A 15,851-nucleotide genomic window follows, 5' to 3' on the forward strand; every position below is an offset into this window, starting at 1 on the left:
ATCTGACGACCTGTAATACGGCGGGGGGGGGGGGGGGGGAGTTCATGATGACATCACAGTAACCACTGTAACCCATGTCCAGGCAAGATGGGTATTGGAAACCCTGGACAATGTAGCCACCTGGGGTAGGGTGACCTTCAAGGCCAGGAAGTCCAGATGCATGGTGATCAAAAAGGGCAAGGCTACTAGCAAGTTCTGTCTTCAATTACAGGAAGAAGTCATTCCATCCATAGAGGACGCCCCAGTGAAGTGTCTTGGAAAGTGGATTAATGCAGCAATAACGGACAGCGCCACGGAAAGCAGACTGAACAGTGGCTGAAGATCGTCAAAACTGGGCTCCCTGGTAAATCCACACTAATTGCTGAAGAAACTCAGCAGGCCAGGTAGCACCTGTGGAAAAAGAGTACAGTTGACATTTTGGGCCGAGACCCTTCAGCAGGACTTGAGAAAAAAAAGATGAGGAGCAGAGTTAAAAGGGTGGGGAAGGTGAAACTGGGACGGGAGGGGTGAAGTAAAGAGCTGGGAAGTTGAGTGGTGAAAGAGATGCAAGGCTGGAGAAGGGGGAATCTCATAGGAGAGGACAGAAGGCCATGGAAGAAAGAAAAGGGGGTGGGGGAGGAGAACCAGAGGGAGGTGATGGGAAGGCAAGGAGATAAGGTGAGAGAGGGAAAAGGGGATGGAGGATGGTGAAGAGGGGCCACTACCAGAAGTTCGAGAAATCGATGTTCATGTCATCAGGTTGGAGGCTACCCAGATGGAATAGAATGTGTTGTTCCTCCAACCTGTGGACCACTGTGTAGAAGGCATCGAGAGGAAAGTCAACAATCACCTGCTGAATTGGCTGGGGATTCTTCTCCACCCCCCCCCCCCACCAAGCTTTTCTTCAGTGGGGTTCTGCATAAGATCAGGCTAGCTACAGCTGCTCGTGTCATTGGTAATGGAGGAGTTCAAGTGACGAAGTGTAGAGCTGTGTTAACACTGAGAGGCTCTGATGACAAGCTAATAAACCAAGCAGGAGTCACAACAAGATCGGGATGAAAGTGGGCCAACTCAGCCACAGATCAGGCAGTGCGCTCCCTGCAGTTGAGAGAGATCATCGGCAACCCATGCCTGGGGCAGCAAGGCCTCAGCTCCGCACACTTTAAATGATGGGGAGTGCAAGTGCATGACATGACATGGTCCAGGCAGAGGTACGGAACTGCGAAGATGAAAAGTGGTTATCGAAGGCAGTGGTGTTGTGGTCACAGGGTGCCTGGACAAATTGGGATCTTCCCAAGCACAAGATCACTTGAGCACGGCTTTGGTGACTGGATCCTTTCCGCATTTCTTTCCTTCTGCGGTCAGTGTATGACACTCTCCCTACACCATCACAGCTGCACACATGGGGGCTGAGTGAAGACCCTAACTACAAGCTTTGTGGTTAGCGGGGTTCACTGGCATACATAATGTCAGGATGCAAAACAGCTTTAACTCAAGGACGGTTTAGGCGGTGCCACGACAGGGTCCTGCTGTTCATTGCTGACACAGTGGAGCGGGAGAGGTGTAAAGAGGGGCCAGTTCGCAGAGACTCAAACAAAGCAGTCATTTTCATCAAGGAGAGGGACACGCCAGTTATATCAAAGAGGCCTGAATCCAGTCTGGGAGATGAGGGTCAATGTAGGGTGGAAGCTGCAGTTCGTGGAGGTGCTACAAACTGCAATTTGATCAGATATCGTACTGAGGTCCACCGTAGATAAAAAATCATCCTGGAGCTCACAGTACCATGGGAGGAAGGATGATAGGAGGCTCACGAGAGGAAGGCCCTGAAGTGCCAATCCTTAGCCCAGGAGTGCATGGGCAAAGGGGTGGCAGATGTGACTATTCACTGTGGAGATTGGCTGTAGAAGGTTCCTGGCAAGGCCAGCATGGAGGTTGTTGTCTGCACTGGGCCTTGATGAAAAGAGCAAGAGCCAAGCAGCTCTCAGGAAGGGGGAGGAAGCAGAAAGAGACTCCTGCTGGATAAGGAGCAGGAGAGAGGAGTTGAGCTGTAAGTCAGGAGCAGATGGGCAGTGACTTGGCCACCACTGCTGGCCCACCAACTGGAGTGTGTAGTGGTTAAGGGTCAAATACTCCAGGAAGGTTGGGTATAAGAGTAATCTGCTCCTGCCCAAAGGCTATGGTTACCTCATCAGACAACTGTAGAGAGTACCCTGGTGTATGATGCAAGTATGAGTAATGAATGCAGAAAACTAGGTAATTGCAAAGGGTACACAAACATTTTCTTGCAATAGTATATTTTTAATATTCACTCTATACACAAACTGTAAAAAAAACATTTATCCACACAGTAATATTTTTATCATTTCCTCTTGCAATGATTCATTTAGATGTGTTTTGCTATTTCCATTTTATTCTTTTAAAACTTTTTTTCCATTTCCCTTCCCCCCCCACCCGTCTATTAGCTTCCTGTTTCTCAGACTCAGTTATTCTGAACTCAAAACAATACCTCATATATACTTAAGCCAAAATAATCCATTTAGAAAGTTTTATTCAGCAGTTTCAGAAGCTTACTAGGCAGACAAATCTGGAAATATAAATAAAGCAAAATACCACTTTTTCAGGTATTTCATGAAGTTTATGTTTCTTTTTCTTTCATATTTCCAGTATCCATGGTATTCTGCTTTTGCTCTGTTAATAATCATAGCTATCAGGAGTTTGTTGTAATCTCCCTCTCAGTATTTCATCGGTAACAAGGGTTTGCAGGTTCAAGTCAAGTTGCCTTCTTGCACGCTTTCCATCTGTGCTGGGTTGAGCGTCAGCAACTGGGCCTCATAAAACAGACGAATGCTAAAGAAATGGCAAAGGTTGCTGCCCTGTGCGCCAAACAAGGCGTGGGGAGGAACTCTGCATTTCATTTGAAAGACAGCCAGAGTACCATGACCAAAATCCAACATGGAAAATTATTTTCCCAGACTGATTTACAGTTATGAAGGTAGATTAGATTGGATTATGAGGACATGCAGTCCTCTTTTACTGTCATTTAGTAATGCATGCATTAAGAAATAATACAATGTTCCTCTGGTGTGATATCACCGAAACACAGGACAGACCAAGACTGAAAAACTGACAAAAAGCACATAATTATAACATATAGTTACAACAGTGCAAGCAATACCGTAACTTGATGAAGAACAGGCCATGGGCACTGTAAAAAAAGTTCAAAGTCTCTCGAAAGTCCCATCATCTCACGCAGACGGGAGAAGGGAGAAACTCTCCCTGCCATGAGCTTCTAGCGCTGCAAACTTGCCGCTGCAGCATCCTGGAAGCACCCGACCACAGTCCGACTCTGAGTTGTCCAAAAATTTCGTGCCGCCGACCAGCCCTCCGACACCGAGCACCATCTCTGCCGAGCGCTTTGACCCCAGCCCCGCCCATCAGCAACAGGCAAAGTTGAGGATTTGGGGTCTTCCCTCCGGAGATTTTCGGTCGCACAGTAGCAGTGGCAGTGAACCGGGCATTTCAGAAGTTTCTCCAGATGTTCCTCTGTGCTTCTCACATCTGTCTCCATCAAATCAGAATTGTGAACGGCCCCTATTTAACAAATACGATATCATTTCACCGGAGAGGTTTCACCGCTGCATTGCGTCGCCATCTTCTCCTCCCGCCAAGTGTTAAGATAAGGGCTTTATGTAGTATTTATAGATGAGATGAGCATTCAAATACATGATGTCATGACAGTGCCTTGACTACAGCAAATAAGATTCTGTAATGTATTTGTAGAATAATTCATTATGGCAAACTGCATCGATTCAGGGAAGTACAAAATTTTTTGTTAGGCCTCAGAATGTGTTCATGGTGCAAGGAGGATCGAGAGATCATTTCTGATGCAACAATTTCTTTCCTCCCACAGACGCTACTCAGCCCAAGTTCCTCCATGATTGCTGCCAAAAGAGTACTTCCTAATTTTAAGTCATTTAGTTATACAAACAGGTTTGAGAGAAGCACAGCTTTAGGAATGATCTGATCAGGTTTAGAAAATTAATGATGGGGGTAAGATTTTGTTTTTGTAAATTAAATGTTTTAATTGAAATGGTTGGAAAGGATCAGAAATCATATTTACACCTATGAAATGGCAGAATTAGACTAGGTGTTGCCAGGGTCTTCTTTCGCAGAGAACCGAGAACCTGCAAAACAAGTTTCCAGTTTGGATGAACAATTGAATTCCTTAAAGCGAGAGCTAGACCTGGTTCTAACCAAAAAAAAAAAAAATCACATGATGCCACTGGTGATTAAGGTTAAGATCGTCTCCTGGGCTCGTTTTAATTATATACTTGAGCAGGCAAGGTTTTTTTTTTAAACATTTCATCCCACCTGCTCCCAATTTCACCAGAACTGCTGCTTCATTCTTTTCTTCCTTCATACTACCCCCACTTCCTCTGTCCAAAATTTGTTACTTCTAAAACCTTTGCCATTTCTGACAAAATTGGAATTGATTTGCTGGGTCCCTTTCAAAAGGAGTTGCTATTTCTGGAAACCTTTTAAAATAGTAAAAGCAAAGACAGGTTGGAGAAAGACCAAGGAATAGGCAGCAAAACAAAAAGGCTTGCTCATAGTGACATAATTATTCCCAGCAGGAATATAAATGATCACATAAATTCCACATTAAATACATCTCAAGTGGAAATGATGTGAGTTAATTTTACCCATATAATTTGAATTTTGTAATTAACCTCCACTCACTGCATGCTTCCGGGGGGGGGGGGGGGAAATCGCTGAGCTTTTTATTGAGGGCTTCTGCTTGATGTTTTGACATGAACTCTATTTGCTCTAGTTTGGAGAAGCTTTTTTTTAAACTAAAGTGAAACCAGAAAAGTTGATATTATCTTACGTGCTTTATGCTGACTAAATAAACTGGCTGCTATAAAATAAACTGCTTGGTTGTAAATCTTGACTTGTATCCTATTTCGTACATAAAACAAAGGAGTCAATGAACTCCCAATTAAAAATACATTACAAAGAGCAAAAAAGCTCTAGTGCATGTCTACATTTGCTTCCATCACAATAACAAAACATTTTTGTTCTGCTTTTATTCTATTGGGCCAATACTTGAGATGATTAAAACAGCACTCTAGATCTGATGAGAACCATCTTCAAAATATTGCCACAAACAGTATAAAAGATTTAATGTTTCAGTAGCTACCCAATAATTTTTCATCATGAACATATTAATCGATAACATCCAGAAATCATACGATACTTTCCTATTTCAACATTGTCATTAAAATACATTACTTAATCATGGATACTTTGGGTATGGGGCAGTTCTTAAAATATTGCACAAATAAGCTAGAGTCTGAAATAACAAATCAGAAGCCAAAGCTCATGGAAATTTGAATTCAATTAAAAAAAAACTAGATTGTTGTAATGATGCCCTAGTTCACTAATGTCCTTCACGTGAGGAAATTTACCACTTTTGCCCACTGTAATTGATATGTTGTTGCTTGGTTCCATATTATTGTGGGCAAATTTCCCTTTATGGCATCCAAGTTTAGCTTCCCATACATCTATATCTCGATGGCTCTTCTGTCAGCATAAAGAGCTTCAATCCATCTGGATCAATTATCAGTCTTTAAAATACATTAAAGTCCTTACTATTCAGTGAATTCCCCCCCTCCTCCCCCCCCCCACTATCAGTTATTGTGTGAGAAGAACACAAGCTATTCTATTAATGAGATGATATAAACACCGATGCTGAGTAGAGTTAAAGTAGTGATTCGGATATTTGGATTAGTAATAGGCAACAAAACGATAAATGAATTTTAAATACACAAAGAGAAGATCACATTCCACGTGAACTAAGTACATACACACACAAAATACATGAAGTCCATTTATAAAAATGTCAAAGAAATACGGATTACAAACAATTCACCAAATAAAACTGAAACTGTCAGCAGAAACTAACAACAAAGCCCACTAAGCAATCTGAGGCTTCATCAAAAACATTTAACCTTAAGAAAAAATGGATTAAAAAAACTTATGGATGAAACTGTGTTCGTATTATTTCTGATATTCTTCTTTTAAAACCCTGTTGATAGTGTAGAAACACTGAATCGTATCGTCTGATGGAACAGTGCACTATAGAAGTATGATGCATTGAAGGAAAATTTGCTTGAGCAAGAGGACCAGATTCCTGCCCATATTTTTCCCACAGCTGGTAGCATGCCCTTACATCAGCTTTAGTTCACACTGACAGGGAATTAGATCAGCTCCATGCCACTATAATGAGTAAAATTGTCTGGTGAGAGTCCTTTAAGCTTTTGCTAGCAATCAAGCAAGTGGGCCATGCGGTGAATATAATCTATCCTCTTTGATCAAAAGGTCCATATGCCCCTTATTAACATTCTTTAAAAAAAAAATCACTTTTTAGGCATCAAGATGCCTAACACATTTTTTGCCATATTTATGCTTCTTGGGCTCCTTTCCACAGTTAACCACATTCCAAGTTTCATGTCAAGCGCACTCTAGGCGATTGCTTTGCTGAGCATCTGTGCTTTGTCCACAATGACCATCTGGAGCTCCTGGTTGCAAGCTATTTTAATTCCTCTTTCCATTCCCATATTGACCTGTCCGTCCTCTCCTCAGCCACCTTTCTGTTTTTTCCCCCCACCCACACACTACTGTGGAGAAAGGCATAGACACATTTACAGTATATACGAGGGGTGACTGATAAGTTCATGGCCTAAGGTAGAAGGAGTCAATTTTAGAAAACCTCGCACATTTATTTTTCCTACATTGACACACTTAGTCCAGCGGTCGTGGAGCATATGGATCCCTTCTTTGTAGAAGTCGGCATCTTGGACCTCCAGAAGTGATCCACAGCAGAGGTGATTGATAGGTTCATGGCCTAAGGTAGAAGGAGATGAGTTATTAACTTCAAACTTTCTGCATTTTCACTCAGAGTTGAACTGCACATGCACGTAGGTTGTATAACTCATCTCCTTCTACCTTAGGCCACGAACTTATCAACCACCCCTGCCTTGGACCACCTGGAGGTCAAAGACGCTCTTGTTACATGCATGTTCAGTTCAACTCTTTGAGTGATAATGCAGAAAGTTTGAAGTTAATAACTCATCTCCTTCTACCCTCGGCCACAAACTTATCAATCACCCCTCATAGTTAGGGTGCCCAAGACTTTTGCATCGTACCTTAGTAATTTTATGTATGCACTATACTGCTGCTGCTGTTGCAAAAAAGCAAATTTCAAGGTACATGTGTGTGATGATAAACCCGATTCTGATATGGGTCACTAATGTGGACTAAGAGTGGGAAGGAGACAGGGAGAGGGGAATCATGGTTGGGAAAAGGGGAAGGGACAAGGGAGGGAGCAGGAAACACCAGGGAGACATTCTGTAAAGATTAATAAACCAATTGTTTGGAATCAAATGACACTGCTTGGAACCTGCAACAGCGCCACCCACTGCCCCTGGCACTTCTCTGCCACCTGTCCCACTTTGCACTGAAAATCCCTCCCTTGCCTCTTGGATTCGCTACCTCCAGCCTCCTCGCTAAACATTCTTCAAGGTCAAAGTTCAAAGTAAGTTTATTATTAAAGTACATATATTTTATCACATACTACCTTGAGATTCAATTTCTTGCAGATGTTTACAGGAAAAAAGAAATACAATAGAATATAACAAAATTATATTTCGAGACTGGCAAACAACCAATGAGCAAATGAAGGCAAACTGTGCAAGTAAAAACAATACTGAGAACATAAGTTGTAAAGAGTTCTTGAAAGCGAGTCTGTAAGTTGTTGAATCAGTGCAGTGTAGTGGTGAATGAAGTTATTCAGAGCCTGATGGTAGTGGGCCTATACCTTCTGTTCAACTGTTCATGACCCATACACTGGAATTTAGAAGGATGAGAGGGGATCTGATTGAAACATACAAGATTATTAAGGGATTGGACACGCTAGAGGCAGGAAACATGTTCCCGATGTTGGGGGAGTCCAGAACCAGAGGCCACAATTTGAGAATAAGGGGTGGCCATTTACAACGGAGTTGAGGAAAAACTTTTTCACCCAGAGAGTTGTGGATCTGTGGAATGCTCTGCCTCAGAAGGCAGTGGAGGCCAATTCTCTGGATGCTTTCAAGAAAGAGGTAGATAGAGCTCTTAGTGATAGTGGAGTCAAGGGATATGGGGAGAAGGCAGGAATGGGGTACTGACTGTGGATGATCAGCCATGATCACAGTGAATAGTGGTGCTGGCTCAAAGGGCCGAATGGCCTACTCCTGCACCTATCGTCTATTGACCTTGATGGTAGTGGCCTATACCTTCTGTTCACCTGTTCCTGATCCTGATGGTAGTGGGCCTATTCCTTCTGCTCAAAGCTAGTAGCAAGAAGAAAGCATGGCCTGGATGGTGGGGTTTTTTATGATGAATGTTGCTTTCTTGTGACAGCACTCTATATAAACAAACGAATAGTAGAGAGGCCTTTGCCTGTGATGGACTAGGCTATAGCCACCACTTTCAAAGTTAACCCCTTGGATAAGCTTTTAATTATACGACCTTATATCTCCCAATCAGCTTAGAATCACGATTTGTGAAGCACCTTATGATGTTTTACCACATTAATATGCTATATAGATGTGCAGTAATTATCTGTTGCCTGAATATTTTCCTGTCTTTGACCAATGCTCTCAGTAATATTCTTTTTTTTCTTGTTAGTTTTCTTTCTTCTTTTCTGTGAAAGGTATGTTGGGATTGCGTAACAGCCCATGAACAACAGAACTTGGGATGATAGCTAGTTAATCAAAAATCACTTATGTCAATCCTACACCCTAACTGAGCTCACCTCTATCTCTTTTCTCACATCCGTGCCCGAATACTTTGATCTCATACATTAATTTCTGTAGCATTTGACTTTCTATTTTACAAGGCCGAGTTTATGCTTGAACCCGACACAGATGTAAAGCATGCAAGGACCCAGCAGGATTCGAACTCACGATCATTCATCTCAAAGTCTGGTGCTGATGCCACTACACCACCAGCCAGCTAATTTTTCAATAGTTGCATCCTCAAATTATTGCTCTTGGAAGTTACATTTATTTAGTAAAAAAATGGCAAAAGGAACTGCCACTATCTTTTACTCTTTGTTCAGGGATACAAGCAACAGCAAACTCTCTGATATAATCCACAGACCAAATTAGCAACAAATTAATTGGTCATTTTCAAAACTGGTCTTCCATGAATTAAATTTCAAACATAGAACATTACCTTTTGTTCCTCCAAGTTTATTGGAACTCAAGTCAAAACCTCAACTAGTACACCATAAATTATCATTTTTTCCGTCATATTTAATCAGACTGCATCACACATCCCATCTGTTTTTACACACAATAGAAACTTAACCTGAATAAAGCTATTGCAATTTATCTTTGAGACCTTATTCAAATCATTTTGGTAAATAAAACTGAGGTGAAACCTAACATCATAAATACTGTGATGTTGTTTCACTCCCTGAAGAGCTGACCACCTTTTATGCACACTTTGAAAGGGAGAATAAAACTGTATCTGTGCGAATCGCTGTAGTATCTGGTGACCCTGAGATACCTGTCCCAGAAGCCGAAGTCAGAACACTTTTCAAGAGGGTGAACCTTGATTGTGTACCTGGCACGGCACTGAAAACCTGTAACCAACCAATTTACTGACATGTTCTAGGACATCTGCTTCCAAAAGGGCAGCAATTACTCTGGTATCCAAGATACAGAGTGGTGTCTGCCTCAATCACCATTGCCCAGTAGCGTTAACATCAAAACCTGGGCCTCTGTACCACCCTCTGCAACTGGATCCCTGACTTCCTCATTGTGAGACCACAGTCAATACAGATCAGAAACAGTACCTCCTCCTCACTGACAATCAACACAGATGCAGCTCAAGGATGCGTGATTAGCCCACTGCTCTACTCTCCCGAGACTCATGACTTTGTGGCTAGGCACAGCTCAAATCGTATCTACAAATCCAACGATGACACAACTGTTGTTGGCAGAACCTCAAATGGGTCGAGGAAGCGTACGGGTCTGAGATCGATCAGCTGGTCGAATGATGTTGCAACAACAACCTTGCACCCAACATCAGCAAAAGCAAGGACTTGATTGTGGATTCCAGGAAAGGGAATTTGGGAGAAGACAGCAGTTCTCATGGAGGGATCAGCAGTAGAAAGGGTGAACAGCTTAAAATTCCTGGGTGTCAAAATCTCTGAAGATCTATCCTGGGCCCATCATATAGAATCAATTATAATGAAAGCATGACAACGGCTGCATTTCCTGAGGAGCTTGAGGAGATTTCATTTATCACCAAAGACTCTAGCAAATTTCTACCGCTGCGCCATGGAGAGCATACTGACTGGTCGCATCATTGTCCGGCATGGAGGCACCAATGCACAGGGTCAGTTAAAGCTACAAAAGGTTGAAAACTCAGCCAACCTCATCATGGCACAAGCTTCCCCACCATTCATGACATCTTCAATTGGTGATGCCTCAACAAGGTTAAGAACCCTCACCATCCAGAACATGCCCTCTGCTCATGACTACTATCAGGGAGAAGGCATAGGTGCCTGAAAACACATACTCAATGCTTCAGGGACAGCTTCTTCCTCTCCGCCATCAAAATCTGGAGAGATCCTTTAGCCCATGAAGACTACATCTGCAGTCTATACATTTTACATATATTCTTATTGTAACTTATGATAATTTATGTATTGCACTATTGTGCAAAACAACAAATTTCAACCTGATTCTAAACAAAAATTATTAAAAACTAAAAGTACTGAATGGTACCCAATTATTTCATCAAAAAAACTGCACTACACCTCTTCAGAAATTAAGACTAAGAAATAATTCATAGTATATACCAAAGGTCATATTTGACCAGAACTCATGCCTATAACACCCATTTTGTTTTCATACAGTTTTCATTGCTTTCTTGCAATTTTCAATTCAAGTCAAAAGATAGCTTGCAATTCTATATATTCAAATTTTATTTGTTCCCTTACTTCTTTATTAGAGACCACCACAAGAACACTGATTATTTGGAAACGATTTAGTTTAAAAAAAACAAGTTGGTCCTCATATTTTCTTATAACATAGGAGGACGCCATTCATCTCATCAAGTCTACGCTAGCTTTCAGAGCATTCCTATTTGTACCAATCTTCCCACTTATTTCCCTGTAACATGCTCATCGACTCCCACGCTACTTGCCCCTCCCCTGATTCTCCCATCTCCCATTACACTTACCCAAATCCTCTCCAGCATGCTTTTGGGACAAGGAAAGAATTGGAAAGCCCAGGGGAAACTAACGTGGTCACAGAGAGAACATGCAAAATTCACACAGATGGTACCGAGTGTGGGATCGAACTTGTGGTGAACTCATTGCTGTCCTACTCTGCCACCCATTGAAAGCAACATCAGAACAAAGTTTAAAGTATTGCAAGTACACTCCATAAGCTACAAAATATCATGAATCAATTAATTTTCCCCAAAGTAAAATGTTCCTCTTTTTAATTTAAGGGAAATATAGAACATAGAACAGTACAGCACAGGAACAGGCCTTCCAGTCCATGATGCTGTGACAAACTAATTTAACTAGTAATTAAATGCCTAACTAAATTAATCCCAACTATCTACACAAGGTCCACATGTTTTCAGTCTCTGCCTATTTAACAGCCTCACAAACGCCTCTATTTATTTGTCTCCAACATCACTCCTGGCAGCGGATTCCAGTCACCCATTGCCCTCAGTAAAAAAAAACTTGCCCCACACAATTGTTTTGAACTTACTTCCCTCACCTTAAATGCGTGCTCCCCAGTATTAGTCATTTCAATCCTGGGAAAAAGAGACCAGCTGACTCCTCTACTGAGGTCTCTTTATCAGATCTCTCCTTAGCCTCCGGGGCTCCAGAGGAACTGGTTCCTGGTAAGATGGTGGTGTGCTCAGGCGCAGCGGCTTCTCTGGCTCCAACCAAAGGTGCAATTGTTTATCCTTTTGGTCTTTTTCACGATCAACGGACACTGTTAGTTGACAAGATCATGTGCTGCAGGTTTATCCCACTAGCCAGTTGCTGGAAAGCGGCAGAGCTGCACTTGTTCCGCAATGTGTTTCAGCTTGCTCCTGCCACCCAGGGAAGAAGGCATTAGAGGCAATGCACAAAAGCGGTGAGCAATCCAACTGACCGGACAAGTGATTGTCTTGGACGCTACTGTTTTGATCACAAGACCCAGTTGGAAACCGGTAATACAAAATACCACGAGTCTGATTCTGTGTGGCCTCGGGTCGTAGTGTGAACCAGACCTCATTCGTGCCTCGGAGTCTCCTGTTGCACCCTCCCGGGAAGGAGATGCCGGAGTTAGCTGTGCGCCGCTGGATTCTGCGCTGGTTCCTCTCATCAGTGCTGCTCTCCAGTGTTCGCTCAGTGGGGGACGAGCTGGATTTCATCCCTCTGTGGCTGCGCTACATGACATGAAGAACTGCCACCAGCTGTTCTTGCAGAATCCTGGCTCCAGAACAACATCCAAGCACCTTCAATCTACAGGCCATGATATTCACGGACCTGGGTTACATTACTATGTATCTTCTGTAACTATGTTTTTCCACCATCACAATTATATGCGCTATACAGTATGTGCTATGCGAGACTGTTGGTACTACCTTTAGCATCTTAGCCCCAGAGGAATGGTATTTTGTTTGGCTGATTATTCATGTGTATGGTTGAATGGCAATTAAAATTGAACTTGAAAACAACCCAAGTTTTCCAGTCTTTCCTATAGCACATGCCTTTTAATCCAGCCTGCATCCTCGTGAGCCTCTTCTGTTCTCTCTCCACATCCCTCTATAATAGTGACAAGAATTGAATGGAATACTCCAGATGTAGTTTAACTAGAGTTTTATAAAGCTCCAACATGATTTCCTGACTCTTGAACTCATTGCCTTGACTAATAATCTGCCATAGATCTTCTTTGCCATTCTCAACCTGTGCAGTCACTTTCAGGACCTAAGGATTTAGACAACAATATCCCTCCATAGATCAACACTCTTAAGGGTCTTGCCATTAACAGCATACTGTTATCTTAATGGATTTCCCAAAGTATAACACCTCACATTTTGGCCAGATTAAGCTCCACCTGCCATGTCTCCACCCATATCTGCAACTGATCTATATCTCACTGTATCCTTTGGCAATCTTCTACACTATCCACAATCCCACCAATCTTTGTATTGTCTGCAAATTTACATATCTATCCATTCACCTACATTTCCATCCAGGCCATTTATATACAGTCACAAACAACAGAGATCCCTGTGGAACAGCACAAGTCATGGAACTCCAGCTTGAATAAATCCATTGACTACTACCTGCTGTTTTCACTGACTAAGCCAATTCTGAATCTAAACCACCATTTCACTTTGGATCCCATGCACTTTTGTTAAAAAACATCTGATGCTTAAATAGAACAATAGATCTGCAAATCATAGAAACAGTTTACACCTATTCAACATCAGTGATGAATATTCTAGTAATTTTCAACAGCCTAATTATTAGGCTTTAACAGTTCCAGTAGCTGCCATGTAATTATTCATGCTACTAGCAAAAGGAAATCATTTCCAATAGCAACATGATGTTCAATTACCTAAATTGCTTTGGTAACAAATCCACAGCATGGCATGAACAGTAATAATATGCTTTTGATTTATAAATGAACTAATCTGTAATTTAAAACATAATTAGTCATTTATACCTTACTATTTCCACATATGACTATGCATGCCAGAACTTACCAATGTGGTTCATGGTGACGGTTGTATTCCCAGTCCCAAGAAAATTATAAATCACAACAGCAGATGCCATTTTTTTTGCAGCATTTAAAATCTTTTCCTTGAATGTACAGTTTCCTCTGGCCACCAGAGCTATCCAGGGTTCCCCTGTTCTTGGGATAAAATATTCTGTGTCGGGGTCACATCCCAGCTGGTCTCTATTGTTCCTGGGAATCCCAATCACTCCTTGAACACTATCCTTGGGAGAACTGTCACCATACCTAGAAGAACAAGTATAACACTCTTCAAATACCTCTCAAAGCTGCTTTAATTTGATGTCACTTTCATCTTAATTGAAAATTAATTAGTTCCTCTTAAAATCTATCTCCCATTTTTTCAACATCAATTCTCCGATTCTCATATCACCATCTCAATTTCCCACCCTCACAGTTCTGCCTAATCCTACCACTTATCTCCCCATTCCCTTTCCTCTCTTACACCTTCTTCCCAAACCAGCCTCTTGCTGTGCTCCCACATTCCCTTTTTTATCCTAAAGCCCAGACAACTTTCTCTTTCACAAAAGCCCTCTATCTCATTGGCACTTAGGAACTGGTTCAGGTAAATCAGCCCAAAATGACCCACCCCCCAAAATCTCCCCATTACATACTGATCTTCCCCTGAACTGTCAATGCCAGCCTTTTCCCTCTTTGTTTACATTCCAAGTATCCTGAACACCCTAGCATCGATCCGGTATCACTTCTCCACTCCCTCCAGCTCCTCCCTAACCCCGTGTCATTCTCATATCCTCTTCTCCAGCCCCCATGTCTCTTTCTCGACTCTATTCCAGCCTCCCATACCCGTGTGTCACTCCCCCTCTTCCGACAACTTCCTCACCCCGTGTCATTCTCATATCCCCTTCTCCAGCCCCAGGGTATCTCTTCCCCGGCTCTATTCCAGCTTCCCATACCCTAATGTCACTCCCCACCCTTCCCTCATCCCGTGTCATTTCCCTCTTCCCTCCTCCAGAGCCCCGGTATCTCCTCCCTGTCTATTCCAGCCTCCCATATCCCCGGTGTCTCTTCCCTGACTCTATTTGAGCTTCCCATACCCGGTGTAACTCCTCCCTCCTCCCGTGTCGTTCTCCTCTCTCAGCTCCCCGGTGTCCCTTTCCCGAATCAGCTTCCCGTACCCGGTGTCACTCCCCCCTCCTCCAGCACCCCATGTCCTTCCCTGACTCTATTCCAGTTTCCCGTACCCGGTGTCACTCCCCCGACTCTGTTCCAGCTTCCCGTACCCGGTATCACCCCCTCCCCACACCCCGTGTCCTTCCCCTTTTCCCTCCTCCAGCTCCCCGTGTCCTTCCCCTCTTCCCTCCTCCAGCTCCCCGGTGTCCCTTCGCCGACTCAGCTTCCCGTACCCGGTATCACCCTCCCCCCTCCAGTCCTTCCCCTCTTCCCTCCTCCAGCTCCCCGGTGTCCCTTCCCCGACTCAGCTTCCCGTACCCCGGTGTCACTCCCCTGACTCTGTTCCAGCTTCCCGTACCCGGTAACACCCCCTCCCCGCACCCCGTGTCCTTCCCCTCTTCCCTCCTCCAGCTCCCCGTGTCCCTTCGCCGACTCAGCTTCCCGTACCCGGTATCACCCTCCCCCTCCAGTCCTTCCCCTCTTCCCTCCTCCAGCTCCCCGGTGTCCCTTCCCCGACTCAGCTTCCCGTACCCCGGTGTCACTCCCCTGACTCTGTTCCAGCTTCCCGTACCCGGTAACACCCCCTCCCCGCACCCCGTGTCCTTCCCCTCTTCCCTCCTCCAGCTCCCCGTGTCCCTTCGCCGACTCAGCTTCCCGTACCCGGTATCACCCTCCCCCCTCCAGTCCTTCCCCTCTTCCCTCCTCCAGCTCCCCGGTGTCCTTCCCCTCTTCCCTCCTCCAGTTCCCCGGTGTCCTTCCCCTCTTCCCTCCTCCAGCTCCCCGGTGTCCTTCCCCTCTTCCCTCCTCCAGCTCCCCGGTGTCCCTTCGCCGACTCAGCTTCCCGTACCCGGTATCAACCCCTCCCCGCACCCCGTG

General features: G+C 43.8%; 1 protein-coding gene across 1 annotated transcript in view; it reads right to left on the bottom strand.

Moving 5' to 3' along the window:
• Positions 1-15,851, bottom strand: part of LOC134349529 (E3 ubiquitin-protein ligase RNF149-like) — a 40,780-nt gene that overhangs the window by 24,455 nt on the left and 474 nt on the right. The window contains 1 exon segment of the mRNA XM_063053997.1: positions 13,816-14,072. Within this exon segment, the coding sequence (XP_062910067.1) occupies positions 13,816-14,072 (257 nt within the window).

The sequence above is a fragment of the Mobula hypostoma genome, chromosome 7 (genome assembly GCF_963921235.1).
Source record: "Mobula hypostoma chromosome 7, sMobHyp1.1, whole genome shotgun sequence".
Lineage (NCBI taxonomy): Eukaryota > Metazoa > Chordata > Chondrichthyes > Myliobatiformes > Myliobatidae > Mobula > Mobula hypostoma.